Consider the following 20,715-nt stretch of genomic DNA (forward strand, 5'->3'; position numbering starts at 1 on the left):
GAGCTGCTGGTGGTCCATTAGTGAGGAGCTGCTGGTGGTCCATTAGTGAGGAGCTGCTGGTGGTCCATTAGTGAGGAGCTGCTGGTGATCAGCCGCCCGGGCTGAGATTCCAGACGCAGGACGAGCACGTTGCTTTGCACTTGATCCACTTCCAGCGCCTCGGGCTCAGTGGTACCACTGCTCAGGTGTCCCAAGCTCCCACTGGCGCCTCCCCCCAGTGCAGTCGCTTTGTGGCCCAGTTGGTGATGGGCACCGCCATCTCCGTGGTGGCCTGTTACAAGTTACGGAATGTAACTCCCTGTGCTGTACAGTAAGCCTTGGTGCTTTTCTGTCTCATGTATAGTTGTTTGTATCTGTTAATCTCTTACCCCTACTTTGTCCCTCACCCACTTTGGTTACCCACAGATTTGTTTTTTGTGTCTGTGAGTCTGCTTACAATTTGTATATAAATTCATTTGTATTTTTTAAGATTCTCTATATAAGCGATATCATGTAGTATTTTTCTTTTTCTGACTTAGTTCACTAAGCTTATTCTCTAGGCTCATCCATGTTGCTGCAACATTTTATTGTTTTTTTATGGCTTAGCAATATTCCACTATATGTATATACCACATATACTTAAGCCATTTATCTGTTAAGGGGCACTTGGGTTGCTTCTATGTCTTGGCTATTGTAAGTAGTGCTGCTGTGAACACTGGGATGCGTTATCTTTTGAATTAGAGTTTTCTTCTTTTTTTTTTTTCTGGGTATATACCCAGGAGTGAAATTGCTGGATTATATGGTAGTTTTATTTTTATTTTTTAAAGGAATTTCCACACTGTTCTCCTTAGTGGCTGCACCAATTTACACCTCTTACACTTCCACCAACAGTGTAAGAGGCTTCCCTTTCCTCCACACCCTCTTCAGCATTTAGTACTTGTAGACATTTTGATGATAACCACAATGGTACCTCATCGTGGTTTCAATTTTCACTTCTCTAATTGTTAGTGATTTTTTTTTTTTGATTGTTAGTGATTCAAAGAATCTTTTCATTGCATGTTGGCCATCTGTAGGTGCTTCTTCGGAGAAAGGTCTATTTAGGTCTTTTGCCTTATTATGCTGAGATGTGTTCCCTCTATACCCACTTTAGTGAGAGTGCTTTTTTTTTCTCATGAATGGATGTTGAATTATCATACTTATAAATCCCAAAGAAAGGCAATGCCAAAGAATGCTCAAACTACTTCACAGTTGCACTCATCTCACTGGCTAGTAACGTAATGCTCAAAATTCTCCAAGCCAGGCTTTAAGCCGCACATGAACTGTGAACTTCCAGATGTTCAAGATGGATTTAGAAAATGCAGAGGAACCAGAGATCAAATTGCCAACATCCGTTGGATCATTGAAAAAGCAAGAGAGTTCCAGAAAAACATCTACTTCTGCTTTATTAACTATGCCAAAGCCTTTGACTGTGTGGATCACAATAAACTGTGGAAAATTCTGAAAGAGATAGGAATACCAGACCACCTGACCTGCCTCTTGAGAAATCTATACTGAGGTTAAAAAGCAACATTTAGAACTGGACATGGAACAACAGACTGGTTCCAAATGGAACCAGGGTAAAAGAGTACCCCAAGGCTGTATATTGTCACCCTGCTTATTTAACTTATATGCAGAATACGTCATGAGAAACACTGGACTGGAAGAAGCACAAGCTGGAATCAAGATTGCCGGGAGAAATATCAATAACCTCAGATATGCAGATGACAGCACCCTTATTGCAGAAAGCAAAGAAGAGCTAAAAAGCCTTTTGATGAAAGTGAAAGAGGAGAGTGAAAAAGTTGGTTTAAAACTCAATATTCAGAAAACTAAGATCATGGCATCCCGTCCCATCACTTCATGGCAAATAGATGGGGAAACAGTCGAAACAGTGACAGATTTTATTTTGGGAGGCTCCAAAATCACTGCAGATGGTGACTGCAGCCATGAAATTAAAAGACGTTTGCTCCTTGGAAGAAAAGTCATGACCAATCTAGAGAGCATATTCAAAAGCAGAGACGTTACTTTGCCAGCAAAGGTCCGTCTAGTCAAAGCTATGGTTTTTACAGTGATCATGTATGGTTGTGAGAGTTGGACTATAAAGAAAGCTGAGCCCTAAAGAACTGATGCTTTTGAACTGTGGTGTTGGAGAAGACTCTTGAGAGTCCCTTGGACTGCAAGGAGATCCAACCAGTCCATCCTAAAGGAAATCAGTCCTGAATATTTGTTGGAAGGACTGATGCTGAAGCTGAAACTCCAATACTTTGGCCACCTGATGCGAAGAATTGATTCATTGGAAAAGACCCTGATGGAAAAGATTGGAGTAGAGAGGTGAAGGGGACGACAGAGGATGAGATGGTTGGATGGCATCACCGACTCAATGGACAGGAATTTGAGTGAACTCCGGGAGTTGGTGGTGAACAGGGAGGCCTGGCGTGCTGCAGTCCATGGGGTCACAAAGGGCGGACGTGACAGCGACTGAACTGATACTGATATATAAGATCCAGAAATGTTTGCAGTTATGTGTGGGAGAATAAATTGTCAACAATATGATGATAATAGCAGTCTTAATCATGAGCAAAACAGACCAAATTGTGACTTCTTTTGCTAATATTTGCATTTTCTTTCCATTTCCCAGCTCTCAAACACCTATGGCCCTGTGTTCACAGTGTACTTTGGCTTGAGGCCCACTGTTGTGTTGCATGGATATGAAGCAGTGAAAGAAGCCCTAATTGATCAGGGAGAAGAGTTTTCTGGAAGAGGCAATCCCCCAATGTCTCAAAGAGTTAATAAAGGATATGGTAGGTGCACATGTGCTCATGTCCAACATTGGTAATGGGGGTGGGGAGAATGGAAAAGAGGAATTAGAAGAGCCCCTCAGCAGAGTTTGGTCTATCTCTGAGGCTGCCAAGTGTCAGCTCACTCCTTCTCTAGGACCTCCCTCTTAGTCTCTGTTTCCCCTCCTGGCAGGAATCATTTTCAGCAACGGGAAGAGATGGAAGGAGACCCGGCGCTTCTGCCTCATGACCCTGCGGAATTTTGGGATGGGGAAGAGGAGCATCGAGGACCGCGTTCAAGAGGAAGCGCGCTGCCTGGTGGAGGAGCTGCGGAAAACCAACGGTGGGTGATTCTATGCTCTGTAATTCTGACCTCAGGAGACCGCTCTCTTCTCCAGGGACGCCCTTGGAAACATTTCAGGGGTGGCCACGTCTTTCATATGGTTCATGGTTTTCAGCCCTCCCATGGGGAAGAGAGAGAGAGAGGAGAGATCCCAGAGGGCTTTTGTGTAACTGTGCTGGTTGTGTGTGTACACTCAGGATGGAGCATATAGTGTGGATTAAAGGTCATTTAATCCTATTCTGTTTTGAAATTTTTGTTTTCAGATCATTAGGACATCAAGCTAGGGGATTTTGAGTCTCTCTTTTTTTGTGTATGTGTGTGCGTTAGAGAGCATCCCCCCCCCCCCCCATAGTGTCAGGGTGGGTTATCTATTTCAGAACATTTCGTCCAGGAATACTTGTCAAGTGAACACAGTGGGAATGAATTGACCATGCCCCTCTGGAGGGCATGTGCTTTCACTTAATTGACCTGTATTTGTATGGTCAACCTTACTCAGATGTCTGAGGGTTCTTCAGACACTCCCTGCCTACAGTTCTAGCCAGTAATGATACTTTTCTGAAAGATGATGCTGTGAAAGTGCTGCACTCAATATGCCAGCAAATCTGGAAAACTCAGCAGTGGCCACAGGACTGGAACAGGTCAGTTTTCATTCCAATCCCAAAGAAAGGCAATGCAAAAGAATGCTCAAACTACCACACAATTGCACTCATCTCACATGCTAGTAAAGTCATGCTCAAAATTCTCCAAGCCAGGCTTCAGCAATACGTGAACCGTGAACTTCCAGATGTTCAAGCTGGTTTTAGAAAAGGCAAAGGAACCAGAGATCAAATTGCCAACATTCTCTGGATCATGGAAAAGGCAAGAGAGTTCCAGAAAAACATCTATTTCTGCTTTCTTGACTATGCCAAAGCCTTTGACTGTGTGGATCACAATCAACTGTGGAAAATTCTTTTTTTTTTTTGAAAATTCTGAAAGAGATAGGAATACCAGACCACCTAACCTGCCTTATGAGAAATCTGTATGCAGGTCAGGAAGCAGCAGTTAGAACTGGACATAGAACCACAGACTGGTTCCAAATAGGAAAAGGAGTATGTCAAGGCTCTATATTGTCACCCTGCTTATTTAACTTCTATGCAGAGTACATCATGAGAAATCCTGGACTGGAAGAAACACAAGCTGGAATCAAGGTTGCCGGGAGAAATATCGATAATCTCAGATATGCAGATGACACCACCCTTATGGCAGAAAGTGAAGAGGAACTAAAAAGCCTCTTGATGAAAGTGAAAGAGGAGAGTGAAAAAGTTGGCTTAAAGCTCAACATTCAGAAAACGAAGATCATGGCATCCAGTCCTATCACTTCATGGGAAATAGACAGGGAAACAGTGGAAACAGTGTCAGAATTTATTTTTCTGGGCTCCAAAATCACTGCAGATGGTGATTGCAGCCATGAAATTAAAAGATGCTTACTCCTTGGAAGAAAAGTTATGAGCAACCTAGATAGTATATTCAAAAGCAGAGACATTACTTTGGCGACTAAGGTCCATCTAGTCAAGGCTATGGTTTTTCCAGTGGTCATGTATGGATGTGAGAGTTGGACTATGAAGAAAGCTGAGTACCGAAGAATTGATGCTTTTGAACTGTGGTGTTGGAGAAGATTCTTGAGAGTCCCTTGGACTGCAAGGAGATCCAACCAGTCCATTCTGAAGGAGATCAGCCCTGGGATTTCTTTGGAAGGAATGATGCTAAAGCTGAAACTCCAGTATTTTGGCCACCTCATGTGAAGAGTTGACTCATTGGAAAAGACTTTGATGCTGGGAGGGATTGGGGGCAGGAGATGAGATGGCTGGATGGCATCACGGACTCGATGGACATAGTCTGAGTGAACTCCGGGAGTTGATGATGGACAGGGAGGCCTGGCGTGCTGCTATTCATGGGGTCGCAAAGAGTTGGACACGACTGAGCGACTGAACTGAACCGAGCTGATCCTTCAGTGCAGGCCTCATCTATTGTGATTTCCTTGTAAACAACTGTTTTAAAATTATCAGCTTGAGTTATTTAATGTTGCTTCTAAGTTACAGTATTGTTTTATGAATTCTAAGAAATAGATGCTATAATCCTAAAATTTACACAAATACGAGGTTATAAAATGACTTATTTGGATTTCAGCCTGCCTTCCTTATTAGTTGCTTCCAACTTCAACTTTCTCTTTACATTTATCTCCCCTCCCTTACTGGTAAAGAATCTGCCTTCAGTATTGGAGACCTGGGTTCAATCCCTGGGTTGGGAAGATCCCCCGGAGAAGTGAAAGGCTACCCACTCCAGTATTCTGGCCTAGAGAATTTCATGGACTGTATAGTCCACGGAGTTGCAAAAAGTCGGACATGACTGAGAGACTTTCACTTTCCCTTTCTCATATTTTGAATTTTCCATATTTTATGATACTTTGACATCTTGGAAGGCCTTGCAGACCTGGGAAGCAACTGCCTCTCCTAGGGTTAGTTAATCCTGAGATAGAGCGTCACATCTTTTCTATGAGCATGTCTTTGATTTTCAAGCCAACCATCTAGAGCCTTTGGATACCTACTTTATGAAACCCTCACACACCAAGCCAATATTCTCCCTGCCCTAAATCAACCCAAGGCATTATGGGACAACCAGGGACCATCCCTACTGCCTAGCTACTGCTGCTGCTGCGTCACTCCAGTCGTGTCCGACTCTGTGTGACCCCATAGACGGCAGCCCACCAGGCTCCTCTGTCCCTGGGATTCTCCAGGCAAGAACACTAGAGTGGGTTGCCATTTCCTTCTCCAGTGCATGAAAGTGAAAATGAAAGTGAAGTCGCTCAGCCTTGTCCGACTCTTCGAGACCCCATGGACTGTAACCTACTGGGCTCCTCCATCCATGGGACTCTCCAGGCAAGAGTACTGGAGTGGGTTGCCATTGCCTTCTCCCTACTGCCTAAAGCCCTCGGAAATTATCCAAACTATCCAATCCTAAAGTTAGTTAGTATACTGACCCCACCTTGCTCATTTCTTCCGTGAAACCCCTGGAAAGCTCTGCCCCATGCTCTCTCCTGACCAATCTTGGTGATTCCCCTTGTGGCCCTGTGTGGTGTACCCCTCCTCTTGGGAACAAACTATCTTCTCTATGACTATCATCTCCTGATCTGTTGACCTCATCATGTGAATAAAAATAAAACCCCAAGTACATTTTAAAACAACTGGATTTGGGATTAAAACTCTTAGGGTAATTTTTCACCCTTACTGCTAGATGTACTGATTTATGAAGCGCTTGTCACAATGAACCTTATTTTCAGTCTGGATTCCAGATTATCTGCTTTGTAAGTCTTCCTCTCCGGTGATGTGACAGGAAAGATTAAAAATCAGATTTTAGTTGTCACACACATGGACATTTCATTTTAACCTTTCTTTTTGCTTTGTGATTGAAATTTGAAATGAAGAATTCTTACTTTTATTTTAGGCAAACAAATCTTAGAGTTTGCAGTTTGTTTGTGTTACTTTTTCTTCTCATACAGTGTGGATGACTTTTACTTTTACTCATTTTTCCATCAAACACCTGGATTTTTCCATAATCTTTCTCTCTTAAATCTCTTCCTTTCCTGTTCCTACCAGTCATTCCTTCAACTATTTATTATATATAAAAGGTTCCCAGGTTCCTAAATATTTTTTCCTTCTTACATCAGTGCTTAATTGTCTAGCTTACCAGGCAGATGTGATTCTGTACTGATAGATAACTTGAATTGTTGTTTTTAACCGGACCTTTACATTTTTTTCCCCATTCTTCAAAATAACCAGCAATTTGGCTCAAGGCAGTGAAGTAAATGGAGATTTTGGAAACAAGTTATTAAACAAACTAGGATGGGGGAGTTCCTTGTTGACTGAATGGTTAGGATTCTGGACCCTCTCTCTGCCATGGGCCCAGGTTCAGTTTGTGGTTGGTGAGCTAAGATCCCTCAAACTGTGCAGCCCAGCTAAAAAGTTAAAAAAAAAAAAAAGGTCTGTTAAACAAACAAGGATGGTGTGGTCAATTCATGTTAAAGGTAATAATGATGTATTTTAAGCTTACTTAAATTTTTGCTGATAAGGGAATTTCTATGTAGATGTTGATTCAGAGATTCTAAAATTATCTGTTATCCACAGCAAAGTTTTATATTTATATTTTAATGGTGTTTTATAAACCTTTTCCATTCTTTAGGGTCACCCTGTGATCCCACTTTCCTCCTGGGCTGTGCTCCCTGCAATGTGATCTGCTCCATTATTTTCCAAAATCGGTTTGATTATACAGATCAGAATTTTCGTAACTTGCTAGAGAAATTTAATGAAAATCTCCGGATTGTGAGCTCCCCATGGATACAGGTGAGGTTATGCTCCTTTTTTCCTGAGAAGTCATCTGTGTTTTTTTCTCTGACAAGTTCATAATTCAGTATGGGCCAAGCTGTGAAGGGAATGTTTGAAAACTGAACATTTTGGATATTACAATATGGCTACTGGGAATCAGATTTTCCCCTCTTCGTTTTGTGTTTTAGTTTGATATAGTTTCTGTTTGTTTGCTTGACTTTTGCAAGCTGTAGCTGTTCATTTATTTAGTGACTTTTCTAAACTGTTTTGGCACAATCTCTCTCTCTCTCTTTTTTTTTTGTCTAGTGTGGTTGCTGAAATTTCTGTTCCTTTAGCTTATTATGTTCAGCTAGTATTTGAATAGAGTTTTTTGATTTTCTGTGTTTGTTTTGGTTTGTTTTTCTTTTTTAAAAATTGAATAAAGTATTCTTTAAATTCTGTAGTGCTTTACAATTTTCAGAAGTTTCACACACAAAATTTCATATAGTCCCATAAAACCCCTTTTCCCCCTCACTACCCTTGTATTGCCCCTCTGTCCTTTCCTCTCCCTCTATAGCTTGTTTTCATATCTGTGAGTCTGTGGATAGCAATGTCATTGAATGTGAAGATCCTAAGAAAAGAAAGGTGAGAAAAAGAGATGGAGATAGAGAGGAAGGGAGGAAAGAAGAAAGGGAGAAAAAGGAGGAAATAAAGGGAAGGAAATGACTCCTAGATTTGTCCTTGTGTGCTTAGTTGCTCAGTCATGTCCGAGTCTTTGTGATCCCATGGACTGTACCTGCGAGGCTCCTTTGTCCATGGGATTTCCCAGGCTTTCCCCAATATCCTGGCTTTTCCCAGGGATTTCCCAGTATCCCAAGGATACTGTGGTGGGTTGCCATTTTCATCTCCAGGGGATCTTCCTGACCCAGGGACTGAACTTTTGCATTGGCAGGTGGGTTCCCTTACCACTGAGCCACCTGGGAATCTCTTAGCCAGGCTATTTTCAACTTTGCCTTGGTCTTGGCTTGTTACTTGCAGTCAGCCTAGAGATCAGTCAGAGGTGATAGCTTAGTCTCTTCTTAGGTCTTTTCTTAGCAGATGTCCTGCCCTGGGCATGTGTATAGCTTTTAAAATTCTCAGTATACATGGGTGCTTTTGAATGTCCTAATTTCTTAAAGGCGCTCCCTCCCCAGCTAGTCTTTCTGGAGTTTCGTGCTCTGTTGTGTACCTTAACTGTAATCTTTTGCTCCAGGCAACTGTGGGTTTTTCTTTAATCTTGCCAGGTCTTGGAGACATCCGTACTGTGTTTCCACCCTAAGTTCCAAGTCAGACGAAACAAAAACAAGCGCCTGTGTCGGCGCAGCAGGCAGCCCCAGACAGGTTAGAACACAGATACACAGTTCTGTGTTAGTGAGGTCTGCTCTGCTACCGCCAGAATGAGGAACCAGGCTCCCATACCACAAGCTGCCCTTGTTAAGGCCATTGCCAAGGAAGGAGGTGGGACAAGGAGAAAAAACAATAACAGATCTTCTCTGCTGTTTTTAAGTTGTCTTATCCTTGATTCAACATTTATGTGATTGCTGTAAATCTTGGTGCTCTAGAGTTCTGATAGTTTTTGCTGAATTTTCTGACACTTTTTAAAAGCGGGATAGGCCTTTTGAGTTGTCTACTGCATCGTTTTTGCTGATGTTATTCTAAGTGAATGTTCGAACGTAACAGTCCTGCCTTAGTGTCATAAAGTAAACATCTGGGAAAGGTGGCTGTGCCTTTATTTTACAAAGAAAAGAAAAGCCTGAATATAAAGCTGGAATTCAAGACTCTTGATTCCCTGGCCAGTGGTTTTTTCCACTACCCTACCAAAACCCAGTTTCCATAAACTACTTTGGTGACTGCCCCAAAGCATGCCCACAGCACTCCATGAACGTCCAGGCCCTTACTGGAAGGTTTCCATCATGCACAGGCTTGTCCTCCAATCACACTTAGTGATTTCCTCATCACATTACTTAGCAGAAATCCTACTTTAGGAAGAAAAAGAATATCTCTTTCAGAGAGGAGGAAAGTTTGTGAACAGAAATGCCACCAGGAACACTGACCAGGGCAGGGGTGTTTGATACTTTAGTTGGTATCCTAGCTGACCAGGTGATTGGGCTTGGAATGATAAAACTTCCAAACTTCCTTAACCTCTGTCCTCATCTATAAAATGTGCATCATAGTAATTCATCTTACTCTGTATTTCAAGGTTATAAAGAAGAATTAATTTAGAAAGAGAGAGAATTGACATAAAAATGCTTTAATAACACAAGGTTGTATGAATATGGGAAATTACTGTCAACTTTTATCACCTGGTCAGAGTTTTCTCCCTTAAATACCTCTATCAGCATAAAGAATTATTTTATATGTACAATATAAAAAGCTCCCTCTGAAGATATAGACCATTTTTATTCACTTCAGTTTCTAACCAGGGCTTGGCATATGGTATATATGTCTTCAACATGTATTTTTAATTTAATAAATACATATTTTTAATCTTTAAGATCTGCAACAGTTTCCCTATTCTCATCGACTATTTCCCAGGGAGTCATAACAAAGTATTTAAAAATTTTGCTTATGTAAGAAGCTATGTTTTGGAGAAAATAAAAGAACATCAAGCAACTCTGGACATTAACAATCCTCGGGACTTCATTGATTGTTTCCTGATCAAAATGGAACAGGTAAAATGTTGATGACAGATTGGTTATCTATTTGCCTGAATTTTTTTGTTCATTAACTTGTTCTGTACTTATTAGAGATGTTTAATGGTTAGAGAAGAAATGCTTGATTAGCCCTTTGGGTACTATTTGTGCATGGATCTGGACTGAACATCATGGGAGATTTAAAATTGAATTGTTAAATAACTGGGATACATGGACCTTGTTTGTTGGGTACTAATAGGCTAGATGAGAAAAAAGAGAACACACATCTCAGGTGAAATGGAAGTGCAGACAAGTGAGAAATTCAAGATACTGAGCCATAAAAGGAAGGTGGGTGTGATCATTTCACATAGCATGTGGGAGAGTGAGAAGGAAGGGTTTCACCTGCTTGGGTTTCCTGTCTATCCTGAAGCTTGACGTATGTCTTCAAATATTTGCAATAAGTCATCGGGGAGGGAATTTCAGATTGGTAGAATGATGTCATGAGAAGTTCAGAGGTGTTTGTGGTAGAGACTAGGTGGATAGAAGAGAGAAGCCTTAACTGAGTGTAACCAAAAATAATTCTGGACAGATATAGAGCTGGAGGTTGGTGTCCTTCAAGTAAATGTGAAAGTTGGCATGAGAAATTTTGATTTTTGTCAGGTAGATGTATGAACCAGAACAAGAGTAGAGTGCAGATAATTACTAGGGAAGATTATCCTGAGAGTTCTGTAGAATGACCGGTATAATGAGAATAGAGCTCAAGGACCAGCTATGAGATTTTTAATTTCTTTGGACTTTGGCTTGATGAAAGTCTGAAACATGGAAATGCAGAGAATTCTGAAATAAAATCAATCTATCTTGTCAGATTATCAAAGATCTATAAATATTAGTTTTAGTTAGAAGAGAGGATGAGAGCCAAATTATAGGGACTGTCTGGGAAATCTTAGTAAAAAGATCAAATTTGTTATCTGAAAAGTTCAACTAAGGAAGGAAAAATTCAGATAGTAAATTTTAATAGTGAATATGATTAGTGGTAGGGTCAAGTTGGAAATTGTGTCAAGAGCAATATAGGTGCCCCCAAAATTTTTGTGTAGGTGCAAAGCCGTTCTTGAACTGAGGAAAGGCAGGATCCAGTAAAAGCTGTAAAAAGCACTGTAGAAACTAATTCTGGAGAAAGAAATGTCTTCATCTGAGGCCATCATTATTTTATTCAACCACTTTGTAGCACTGGGCAGAAATGAGAAAACAGTTAGTAGGCTAAAATGGCAAGGAGCCAAAGATGCTGATGAAGATGACATTTGAAGAATTGTTCATGGATTTGAACTGGACTCCTCAAATCATGTGTTTCGAACAGAATGAAGGGAAGCACATGGAGTGGCTTAAAGAAACAGGAGGAAGGAAGAAGCAAATCTGCTCTCTGATTTCTCTGGTGCTTGGGCAATGATTTTTGTCTTTCTGGGGCTCAGTTGATTTGAGAATCTGATTAGGAGTAAGGAAACTGTCCTAGAAAGATGCACCTATATGAGTTCCTGATATTTTGCACATAATTTGAGGGATTCTCATTGTGCTATGAAGTCTCTCCACTAATCCTGGGTTAAGGAGGCTCTAAGATGTCTGGTATTCCATTTAACAGTAGCTGTTTCATCAGTGCTATGTTTAAAACACTTATTGTTTCTCTGGACTTCACTATTGTATTTATTTTTTTATAGCATCTTTATTCAGTATAATTTATATACCGTATCCCTCACACATTCAGTATATAATTCAGTATTTTCACAGAGTTGAACAACTGCCACCACAATCAATTTCTGAATATTGTTATGACCTTGAAAAGAAATCTTAAATGCTTTTGGAGTCACCCTCATTCCTCCCCAATCTCCCCAGTTCTGGTTTCACTAACCTATCTTCCATCTTTATAAGTTTGCTAACATTTCATATTAATGGAATTATACAATATGTGTCTTTTGTGTCTAGCTTCTTTCACTTAATGCTTTCAGGGTTCATTGATAATGTAGCATACATCAGTACTTCATTCCTTTAAATGATTAAATGTGTGGATATACCACATTTTGTATATCTGTTTGTTGGTTGATGGACATTTTGGTTCCTTCTATTTTGTTTTTTATGAGTTTGTGGACATTTATGTACAAGTTTTATGTATGTGCGCATTTGTTAAGTTGCTTCAGTCATCTCCAACTCTTTGTGACCCCGTGGACTGTAGCCTGTCAGCTCCTCTGTCCATGGGATTCTCCAGGCAAGAATCCTGGAGTTGGTTGCCATGGCCTCTTCCAGGGGATCTTCCCAAACCAGGAACTGAACCCATATCTTTTACCCCTGCTGTAATGGCAGGCGGACTCTTTACTACTGGCACCACCTGGGAAGCCCCACAAGTTTTGTATACACATATGTTTTAATTTCTCTTGGGTATATACCTAGTGATAGAATTGTTGGTGGGCTTCCCAGGTCGCACAGTGGCAAAGAATCCATCTGGCAGTGCAAGAGAAACAGAAGATGGGAGTTCAATCCCTGGGTCAGGAAGATCCCCTAGAATAGGAAATGGCAATCCACTCCTGTGTTCTTGCCTGGGAAGTTCCAAGGACAGAGGAGCCTGGTGGGCTGTAGTCCATGGAGTCACAAAGAGTCAAACACAACAGCACAGCACAGACAGATGATAACTTTGTATTTAACCTTCGAAGGAAGTGTGGCAGATCAAAGTCTTAATGTAAGAACTGAAGCTATAAAACTCTTAGAAGAAAACTTACACAAAAAATTGACTGCACCATTTTATATACTCACCAGCAGCGTATGAAGCTTACAGTTTATTCACATATTTGACAGTGCTTCTAATTATCTGTCTTTTTGATTCTAGCCATCCTAGTAGAATCTGATCCGTTTTCACATGGATCATGTTGCATCTGTAGGTCAGTTTGGGAGTAATGCCATCTTAACTATTCTAAGTCTTTCAATAGATGAACATGGGATGTATTTCCATTTATTTAGGTCTTCTTTAATTTCTTTCAGCAAGGTTTTGTAAGGCTAGTTTAGTTTTCATAGGCTATGTGTACATAACCATTGATTCTTCAAATTCACTTGAACAGATAGAAATAGCAATAACGATTTATAAGAACTCTCCTCTCCTTCTTGGCCTCAGAGTAATTTTGAGTTGACAAACTTAGAAACTGTGTGAAGCTGATGTTACCAATGTGGATAACTACTTTTGTCTATCAGGTACAACTGTGATAGGGTTATGTCTATCTTAATGGTGTTGGATTATATGATATTGGGCATGCCACATGTCACTTGGGGATTATAAGAGCCTTATTAAATTAATGCTAGTCTAGAGGACTAGATAGGAAGAAATGATTATTTTTGGTATGTTCATGACCTCTGTAGTCAGTATTTCAGATTGTTCCATTCTTATTATCAATTTTATGTCACATATATCCCTCCTCTAAACCCACCTTAGTTGTCCTTGTGAAGGGCTTTTACTCTCCCAACTTCTAATTTGTGAGAGCTTTATTCAGTCAATTCCTTATTCTGAGCATCTGCACTCATTTCCTCCACCAAGCTGCCTATTGCCTCACATCTTGGAATACAGTAGTGGCCGGCCTCATTTTCTCTTTGTATGTGGGATAAATAAACTCACTATTTCTTTAAACCACTGTTAACTTTTTTTTTAATTGGTAGGCAAACACAACCTTAATTGATAGAAATTAGCAAATTAGAGCCATATCTTGAAAAATGTTATAAATCAGAATCAAGAGTTTGCAATTCTCTTTTCCTTTTAAACCATTTTATGTGGACTCTGACTAAAGATGCACGAAGAAGTTGAAAATGTGCAAAAGCTAACATAGCAGCACATCCTAGAATAGATTACAAAGAAAAAGAATGGATTCACAGAGACTCTTATGTTGGGAAGTCCAGGGCTAGCCATGAAGTACATTGAACTTAAGTGCCTTCCATTTTTTTTTCAGCATATTTAAGTATGTAGGTTTCATCTTCATGCTCAGATACTCATGTTTCAAAATGAAGACCTACACCACTTATACGTCTGTATCTGTGTTTTGACTATGAAGAAAGAAAGAGAGAAACTGGCATTAGCAAGCTCTTTGGTAAAAAGTAGGTTGCTTGACCAGTGTACCTGCAAAAAAGGCCTGGAATGAAGTTTTTACGCAAGCTAGGGATGAGGAGTAGGAAATCAAGACTGCAGCAGCCCAGTTCACACACTTTGCCAGTGGTTGTAGTACTGCACTCGAGTGTCTAGGATTGTTTAGCTTTCTAACAGTATGTGTTATTTTGGATTGATTTTAATTATTTATGCTGGCAAACTACCAGATAATTACATCAAATAACTTCTAGGAAAAGCACAATCAAGAGATGGAGTTTACTTTTGAAAACTTGATAGCATCTGTGTTTGATTTGTTTGGCGCTGGGACAGAGACAACAAGCACCACGCTGAGATATGGGCTCCTCCTGCTGCTGAAACACCCAGAGGTCACAGGTATGATAACACGGTGGGCGGGGTGAGTTTCGGGGAAGATATTGGGTCTTCTGTCTTATAATTTCTCTTAGAGAAGCTTTAGTTTTGAAATTTCTATGCCACCCACTATAAGCTGCCCAAATATTTAAAAAACAAAAAGGTGAAAGTAAGACAAGTATAGTAGGGAGGATTGCTGAGAAAAGTAAAGACGGTATGAGCAAAGGCAATAAAGCTATAGATTGCATCAATAAAAAATTTCGGTTAAATATCTGGACTTCATGGGAAGGGATTTGCAGCAGGCACAACCAGCATAAATTGGTCTACAATGGACTGTTAGTTTTCTTAAGAAGTGGCCACTTTGAATGGTAGATATGTTTTTACCTAAATCTTTCCTTGTTCTAAATATGCAACATTATAATACTAGGGTAGGGAAGATGGGGGCTATATTGTTGAAGTATAGCAGAAATTCTAGAAATTTGGTGAGACAGCCTGAGAAAATTTTCAGTCTGAGAAGTACTTTAAAAGGTTAGATTTAGAAAAAGATATATGCTATTTAGACAGAAAATGTACCTGAAAGGCCACTTGATGCGAAGAGCTGACTCATTGGAAAAGACCCTGATGCTGGGAAAGATTGAGGGCAGGAGGAGAAGGGGATGACAGAGGATGAGATGGCTGGATGGCATCACCGACTTAATGGACAAGGGTTTGGGTGAACTCCGGGAGTTGGTGATGGACAGGGAAGCCTGGTGTGCTGGGGTTCATGGGGTCACAAAGAGTCAGACACGACTGAGCGACTGAACTGAACTGAACTGAACTGTACGTAAAAGAATTTTTTCCCTTTTTAAACATTAAATAAGATAGCATTTCAAGTTGCAAATAAATACTAACACAATACATATACAATTGCAAGCCATACATACATCAGTTATAGAATTTGATTTTTAAAACATTTTATATTATTTTGATATGAAAATAATACCTGATACCTGTTTTTCTTTCTGTGATTGGCAAGACCAGCTCAACAAGCAGGGTTTCCGAAAGTGTGATACGGTGAGAGAATGAGAAACGAGACATAAGAATTCATAGAAAAGCAAGGATCAGGGGACCAACACCGCTCCAAGGTGAAGGTGCCGAAACTGAATCCAAGCCAGCTTTATTATACTTTCAGCCATGAATGAAAGAATATGTGGGGAATTAAACTGTAACTCATGTGGTCTTCAGGGCCAAAGAACAAAATGATCATTAACCATTTAGTAATTAGGAAACAGTAATCAATAACAAATCAGTAACTAAGACTAATATTTTTATCTATAGATTTTTCACCAGATATGTAAAACATGTGACTCTGAGACGCCAGTTGAGAAACAGTCTGGGGTCGGTTTTCTGACCCCAGAATCATATCTTGTTTTCAAGATTATGAACTGTTCCCTCTGGACTTGTTCCAAGAATCTCATGCCTTATAGCATCCTGTTTATCAATAATTATAAAATTTTTTTACGGCCCTTGCTGGGGGCTGCTTTTCTTTTATTCTTCCTGTCTCCTACATGTGATGACAGAAATTTCTTAAGTTAATAATATACTGTTTGTGTTTAAAGTGTTTCATCATTTCTATTTTTTATTAATGGTCCTCTATACTAATATATGGGCTTTCCAGGTGGTGCTAGGGATAAAGAACCTGCCTGCCAATACAGAAGATGTAAGAGAGGCGGGTTCGACCCCTGTGTCCAGAAGAGCCCCTGAAGGAGGGCATAGCAACCCACCCCAGTATTCTTGCTGGGAGAATCCCATGGACAGAGGAACCTGGCGAACTACAGTTCGTAGGGTTGCAAAGAGGTGGACATGACTGAAACGACTTAGCACGAATGCATGCTAATATCTAGGCTTCCCTGGTGGCGCAGATGGTAAAGAATCTACCTGCGATGCAGGAGGCAAGGGTTGGGAAGATCCCCTGGAGGAGGGCATGGCAATCCACTCCAGTATTCTTGCCTGGAGAATTCCATGAACAGAGGAGCCTGGTGGGCTACTAGTCCATAAGGGTCAGGAAGAGTCAGACATGACTGAGCGACTAACACTTTTTTCACTTTTCATGCTAATATATAGGTGTGCACAGATTTATCTCAAAGCCTAGCTTGTATGAGTGTCATTTGAACTTGTATTATGAAAACTCTCTAAGTCTAGGTGTACTTCTGGACATATAATTGATGTTTATAATGATGTGGGAACACCTTTACAGAGTTTTATGTCACCTTGATTTGGTATGAAAATATGGCATGTGTTTTCCTCTTTTTTCCAGTAGTCTTACTTGTGTCTTATCAGCTAAAGTCCAGGAAGAGATTGACCGTGTGATCGGCAGACACCGGAGCCCCGGCATGCAGGACAGAAGCCACATGCCCTACACGGATGCTGCGGTGCATGAGATCCAGAGATATATTGACCTCGTCCCCACCAATCTGCCCCACGCGGTGACCCGTGACGTTAAATTCAGAAACTACCTTATCCCCAAGGTAAAATTGTTTCTCTTACAGTGACCTCAACACTTGAAGTTCCCATATTCACAGTATGATTTCAGTCCTCAAGATGAGAGAATTGGAAAAATCATACATGTGGCAGCTTGATGGGTTTTGTGTTGTTTCCAATTTGTGGCTATAAATCTTTATGACAGCTCTCAATATCTGGCTAAGTCTCCCAAATTTGTTCTGCTTCTTTAATATTGTTTTGGCTACTCTTAGCTGTTTATATTTCCAGGTAAATTTTAATATTCATTTGTCAATTACCCAAAACATTCAGCTATGATTTTTTTCATGGTAGTATCAAATCAATTTGGAAATTGACATCTTGACGTTGCTGCTTTCAGTTCACAGATACAGTTAATTTGGGCTTTCTTTAATTTTTTTGATACTCTTTTGTTTTTAGTACAGTGACTTGCACATCTGTTATGTTTTTCTCAGATAAGAAATATTATACATTTTATAATTTTAAAATTGCTTTTTCCATTTTTTTGGTGTATAGAAATATAATTGATTTTATTATCTTGATGCCCTTATATCTAGCAACCTTTCCAAATTCATATATCATTGTTAATAATTTGTTTGTAGATTTATTTGTAATATCTATATGCACCACAATTCTGCCATCTGGTTTAATATTTGTTTTATTCTTTATTTTCCAATTCTCATGACTTTGATTTACTTTATTGCATTATCACACTGGCAGGATTTCAAGAATAATATTGAACAAGGTGGTGATAGTGGCTGTTGTTTCATTTATGATATCCTGAAAGAGGTGAGGGTTATATATCTCATCATTGAGAATGATATTTTATGTACATTTTGGTAAATATTAAAGAAAAACAGATTAGGGAAATACTTCCTAATCCTATTTTTGTATGATTTGGGGGATAAACTTTATTTTTTATAGCAGTTTTAGGTTCACAGCAATTTTCAGCTGAAGATATAGTGATTTCCCATATACTTCCTGCCTCTACATGTGCATTGCCTCACCCATTATCAATATCCTCTACGACACTGGTACACTTTTTTACAATTGATGAGCCTATACTGACCATCATTAGCATCCAAAGTTCATCATTTACATTAGGGTTCACTCCTGTTGAACATTCTGTGAGTTTGAACAAGAGTCTAATGATATGTATCCATCATTGTAGTATTATATAGAGTAGTTTCACAGCTCTAAACATCCTCTGTGCTCTGTTCATTCATCCCTCTCTCCCCCAAACCCTTGGCAACCATTTTATGCCCATTGATTAGGAACTCCCTATTTTCCCCTCTCCCTTGCTGTTCACAATCTGTCTAATTTTTTCCACAAATGTGTGTATAATTTGATCAAATGGATTCTTTGCATTTGTTTATATGGAATATATTTTGTTCCCTCTATCTCCGTGTCTCTCATATATAAAAAGCTGAATTTGGTTTGCTACATTTTATTGAGGACATTTGTATTTTTATTTGTAAGAGACTGGTCTACAATTATACTTTCTCAAAAAATTTTTGTCAGACTTCTATCAAGGTAATGCTGGCTTCATAAAATAGGTGGGAAATTTTCCATACTGTGGGTATATTTTTATTATGTATATATATTTCTTTTGGGTGTTCAGTTAGTTCTGCCTTTTCTGTGCCTAAAAAGTTTGGCTTAATCTCAGAAATCATAGAAGGAAAAAAAACACAGTCTTAGGTGATATTTATCTTCTCCCAGAAAGTGTTCATCTTTCCTCTGCTAGACAGAATTACATAACACCTCCTATTTCAGAATTGTATATGTACACAGTCAAAAATTGACCGCAGATGCCAATTTGCCTTTCCAAGTTTCTTCCTTCTGGAATCTGGAGACCAATTTTAATCAGCAGTTTTTCAGTGCTTTCTAACACATGGTTTCTGTTTTTATTCAGACTTTCTAGTTGGCTTCCTACAAGCTATTCTAGTTTGAAGCCTGCATATGTTACTATTATACATAAAAATACGATAACTAAAAATTCTCTTTTGAGGAGAAAAGGGTTGTGAGTTTCTCAAGGTTGAAATTATTACCGCTATCTTCTGGGAAAGACAGAATTCTGAATATCTGTGTGCCCCTTATGACAGCCACTAGCCACATGTACCCAGTGGATGCCTGAAATGTGATTAATGCAACTGAGGAACTGAATTTTAAATTTTATTTACTTTTGACTGGCTTTAAGTATAAGTAGCCATAGATCACGCAAGTCTACCGTGTTAGAGCTGCTCTAAGTTTTTTCATTTTTTTCCCCTCTCACATGGGTTTAGAAATCCCTCATCTTTAATTCTGCAACACTAAAAACCTGAAAAATTAAAAATAAGTATAAATTTAGTGCAATTTCATTTGGTGGTCAAAATGTTACTGGAACTGAAGTGATTCTATTTTTATTCCTTATTTATGCCACTTCGTGTGAATATTCATGTCCTACTGAAGACATTTGTATACTGTCGATAATACTAATCGTGTTTACCTCAAAATGTTGCCAGACTTAAACCAGGTAACATATATTTTATAATATGAGCTAAAACTATGAGACATTTTCATCTATCAGAGTGATGAAGTCAAAGGCTGAAAAAAATCTATTACTAGTGAGGTATATGTAAACAAGTACTTTCAGGTGCCACTGGTAAGACTGTAAATAAGTACATCTTTTTTTATTTTTTTGAAGGGTATTTTGGCCATAATTATTAAAAAATAAAATATATCTTATAATGCAAGAGTTATAATTCTTGGTATCTACTACAAATGCTTGTGAAGGAATATCAAAATGTATCCTTGCATCATTACTTGTAATAAGAAAAGTATTTTTAGCTACTAAATGTTCATTGTAAGTGTAATGGCACATTTATATTGTATAGCATGAATATGGCAGATGTATATGTGTTGACCGGGCTTCCCAGGTGGAGCTAGTGCTAAAGAACCCAGCTGCCAGTACAGGAGTCATCAGATACACAGGTTCGATCCTTGGGTTGGGAAGATCCCTTGGAGGAGAACATGGCAATCTGCTCCAGTGTTCTTTCCTGGAGAATCACATGGGCAGAGAAGCTTAGTGGGCTACTGTCCATAGGGTCACAGAGAGTCTGACATGACTGAAGCGACTTAGCAGCAGTAGAAGCATATGTGTTGACATTGGGCAATATCTAAATTATTTCATTACAGAAAAAAATAAAAATCTAGTGGATGTTTGTCATTGGGTAAAAAGAGAAGAAAATGATAAGTAGCATAAATGTATATAGGATTATCTGCTGATATGAGAGCACATGTAACTAGTTGGTGGGAATGATTATTTTTGAAGTCTAAATGAGTTTGTGCAGCTAGATAGGAAGAAGACTTACTTTTTACCGTGTGTGCTTTTTGTGACTTGATATCTTCTTCTATTTTTCACTTGAGGTATAAGTTATGTAAAAGAAAAATTACCCTGTTAAGTATAGAGTCTAAAGAGTTTTGACCAATATGTGAGGTTATGTCACTACCACCACAAGTAAGATATAAACACATTTTCATCATCTTGAAAATTTCCCTTATTCTCCTTTTGCAATGTTTTGCCCAAGGTCCCAATCCCCAGAACTGAGAGAACAAGACA

The 20,715-nt window shown here is 39.3% G+C and overlaps 1 protein-coding gene across 1 annotated transcript in view; it reads left to right on the forward strand.

Annotated features, from left to right (window-relative positions):
* The window catches only part of LOC120873719 (cytochrome P450 2C18-like), a 48,011-nt gene that overhangs the window by 7,117 nt on the left and 20,179 nt on the right, over window positions 1-20,715 (forward strand). Inside the window, exons 2-7 of the mRNA XM_040254563.1 lie at window positions 2,654-2,816; window positions 2,986-3,135; window positions 7,351-7,511; window positions 10,007-10,183; window positions 14,504-14,645; window positions 16,941-17,128. Coding sequence (XP_040110497.1) covers window positions 2,654-2,816; window positions 2,986-3,135; window positions 7,351-7,511; window positions 10,007-10,183; window positions 14,504-14,645; window positions 16,941-17,128 — 981 coding nt within the window. The remainder of the gene's footprint in view (window positions 1-2,653; window positions 2,817-2,985; window positions 3,136-7,350; window positions 7,512-10,006; window positions 10,184-14,503; window positions 14,646-16,940; window positions 17,129-20,715) is intronic.

The sequence above is a fragment of the Oryx dammah genome, unplaced genomic scaffold (assembly GCF_014754425.2).
Source record: "Oryx dammah isolate SB20612 unplaced genomic scaffold, SCBI_Odam_1.1 HiC_scaffold_14, whole genome shotgun sequence".
NCBI lineage: Eukaryota > Metazoa > Chordata > Mammalia > Artiodactyla > Bovidae > Oryx > Oryx dammah.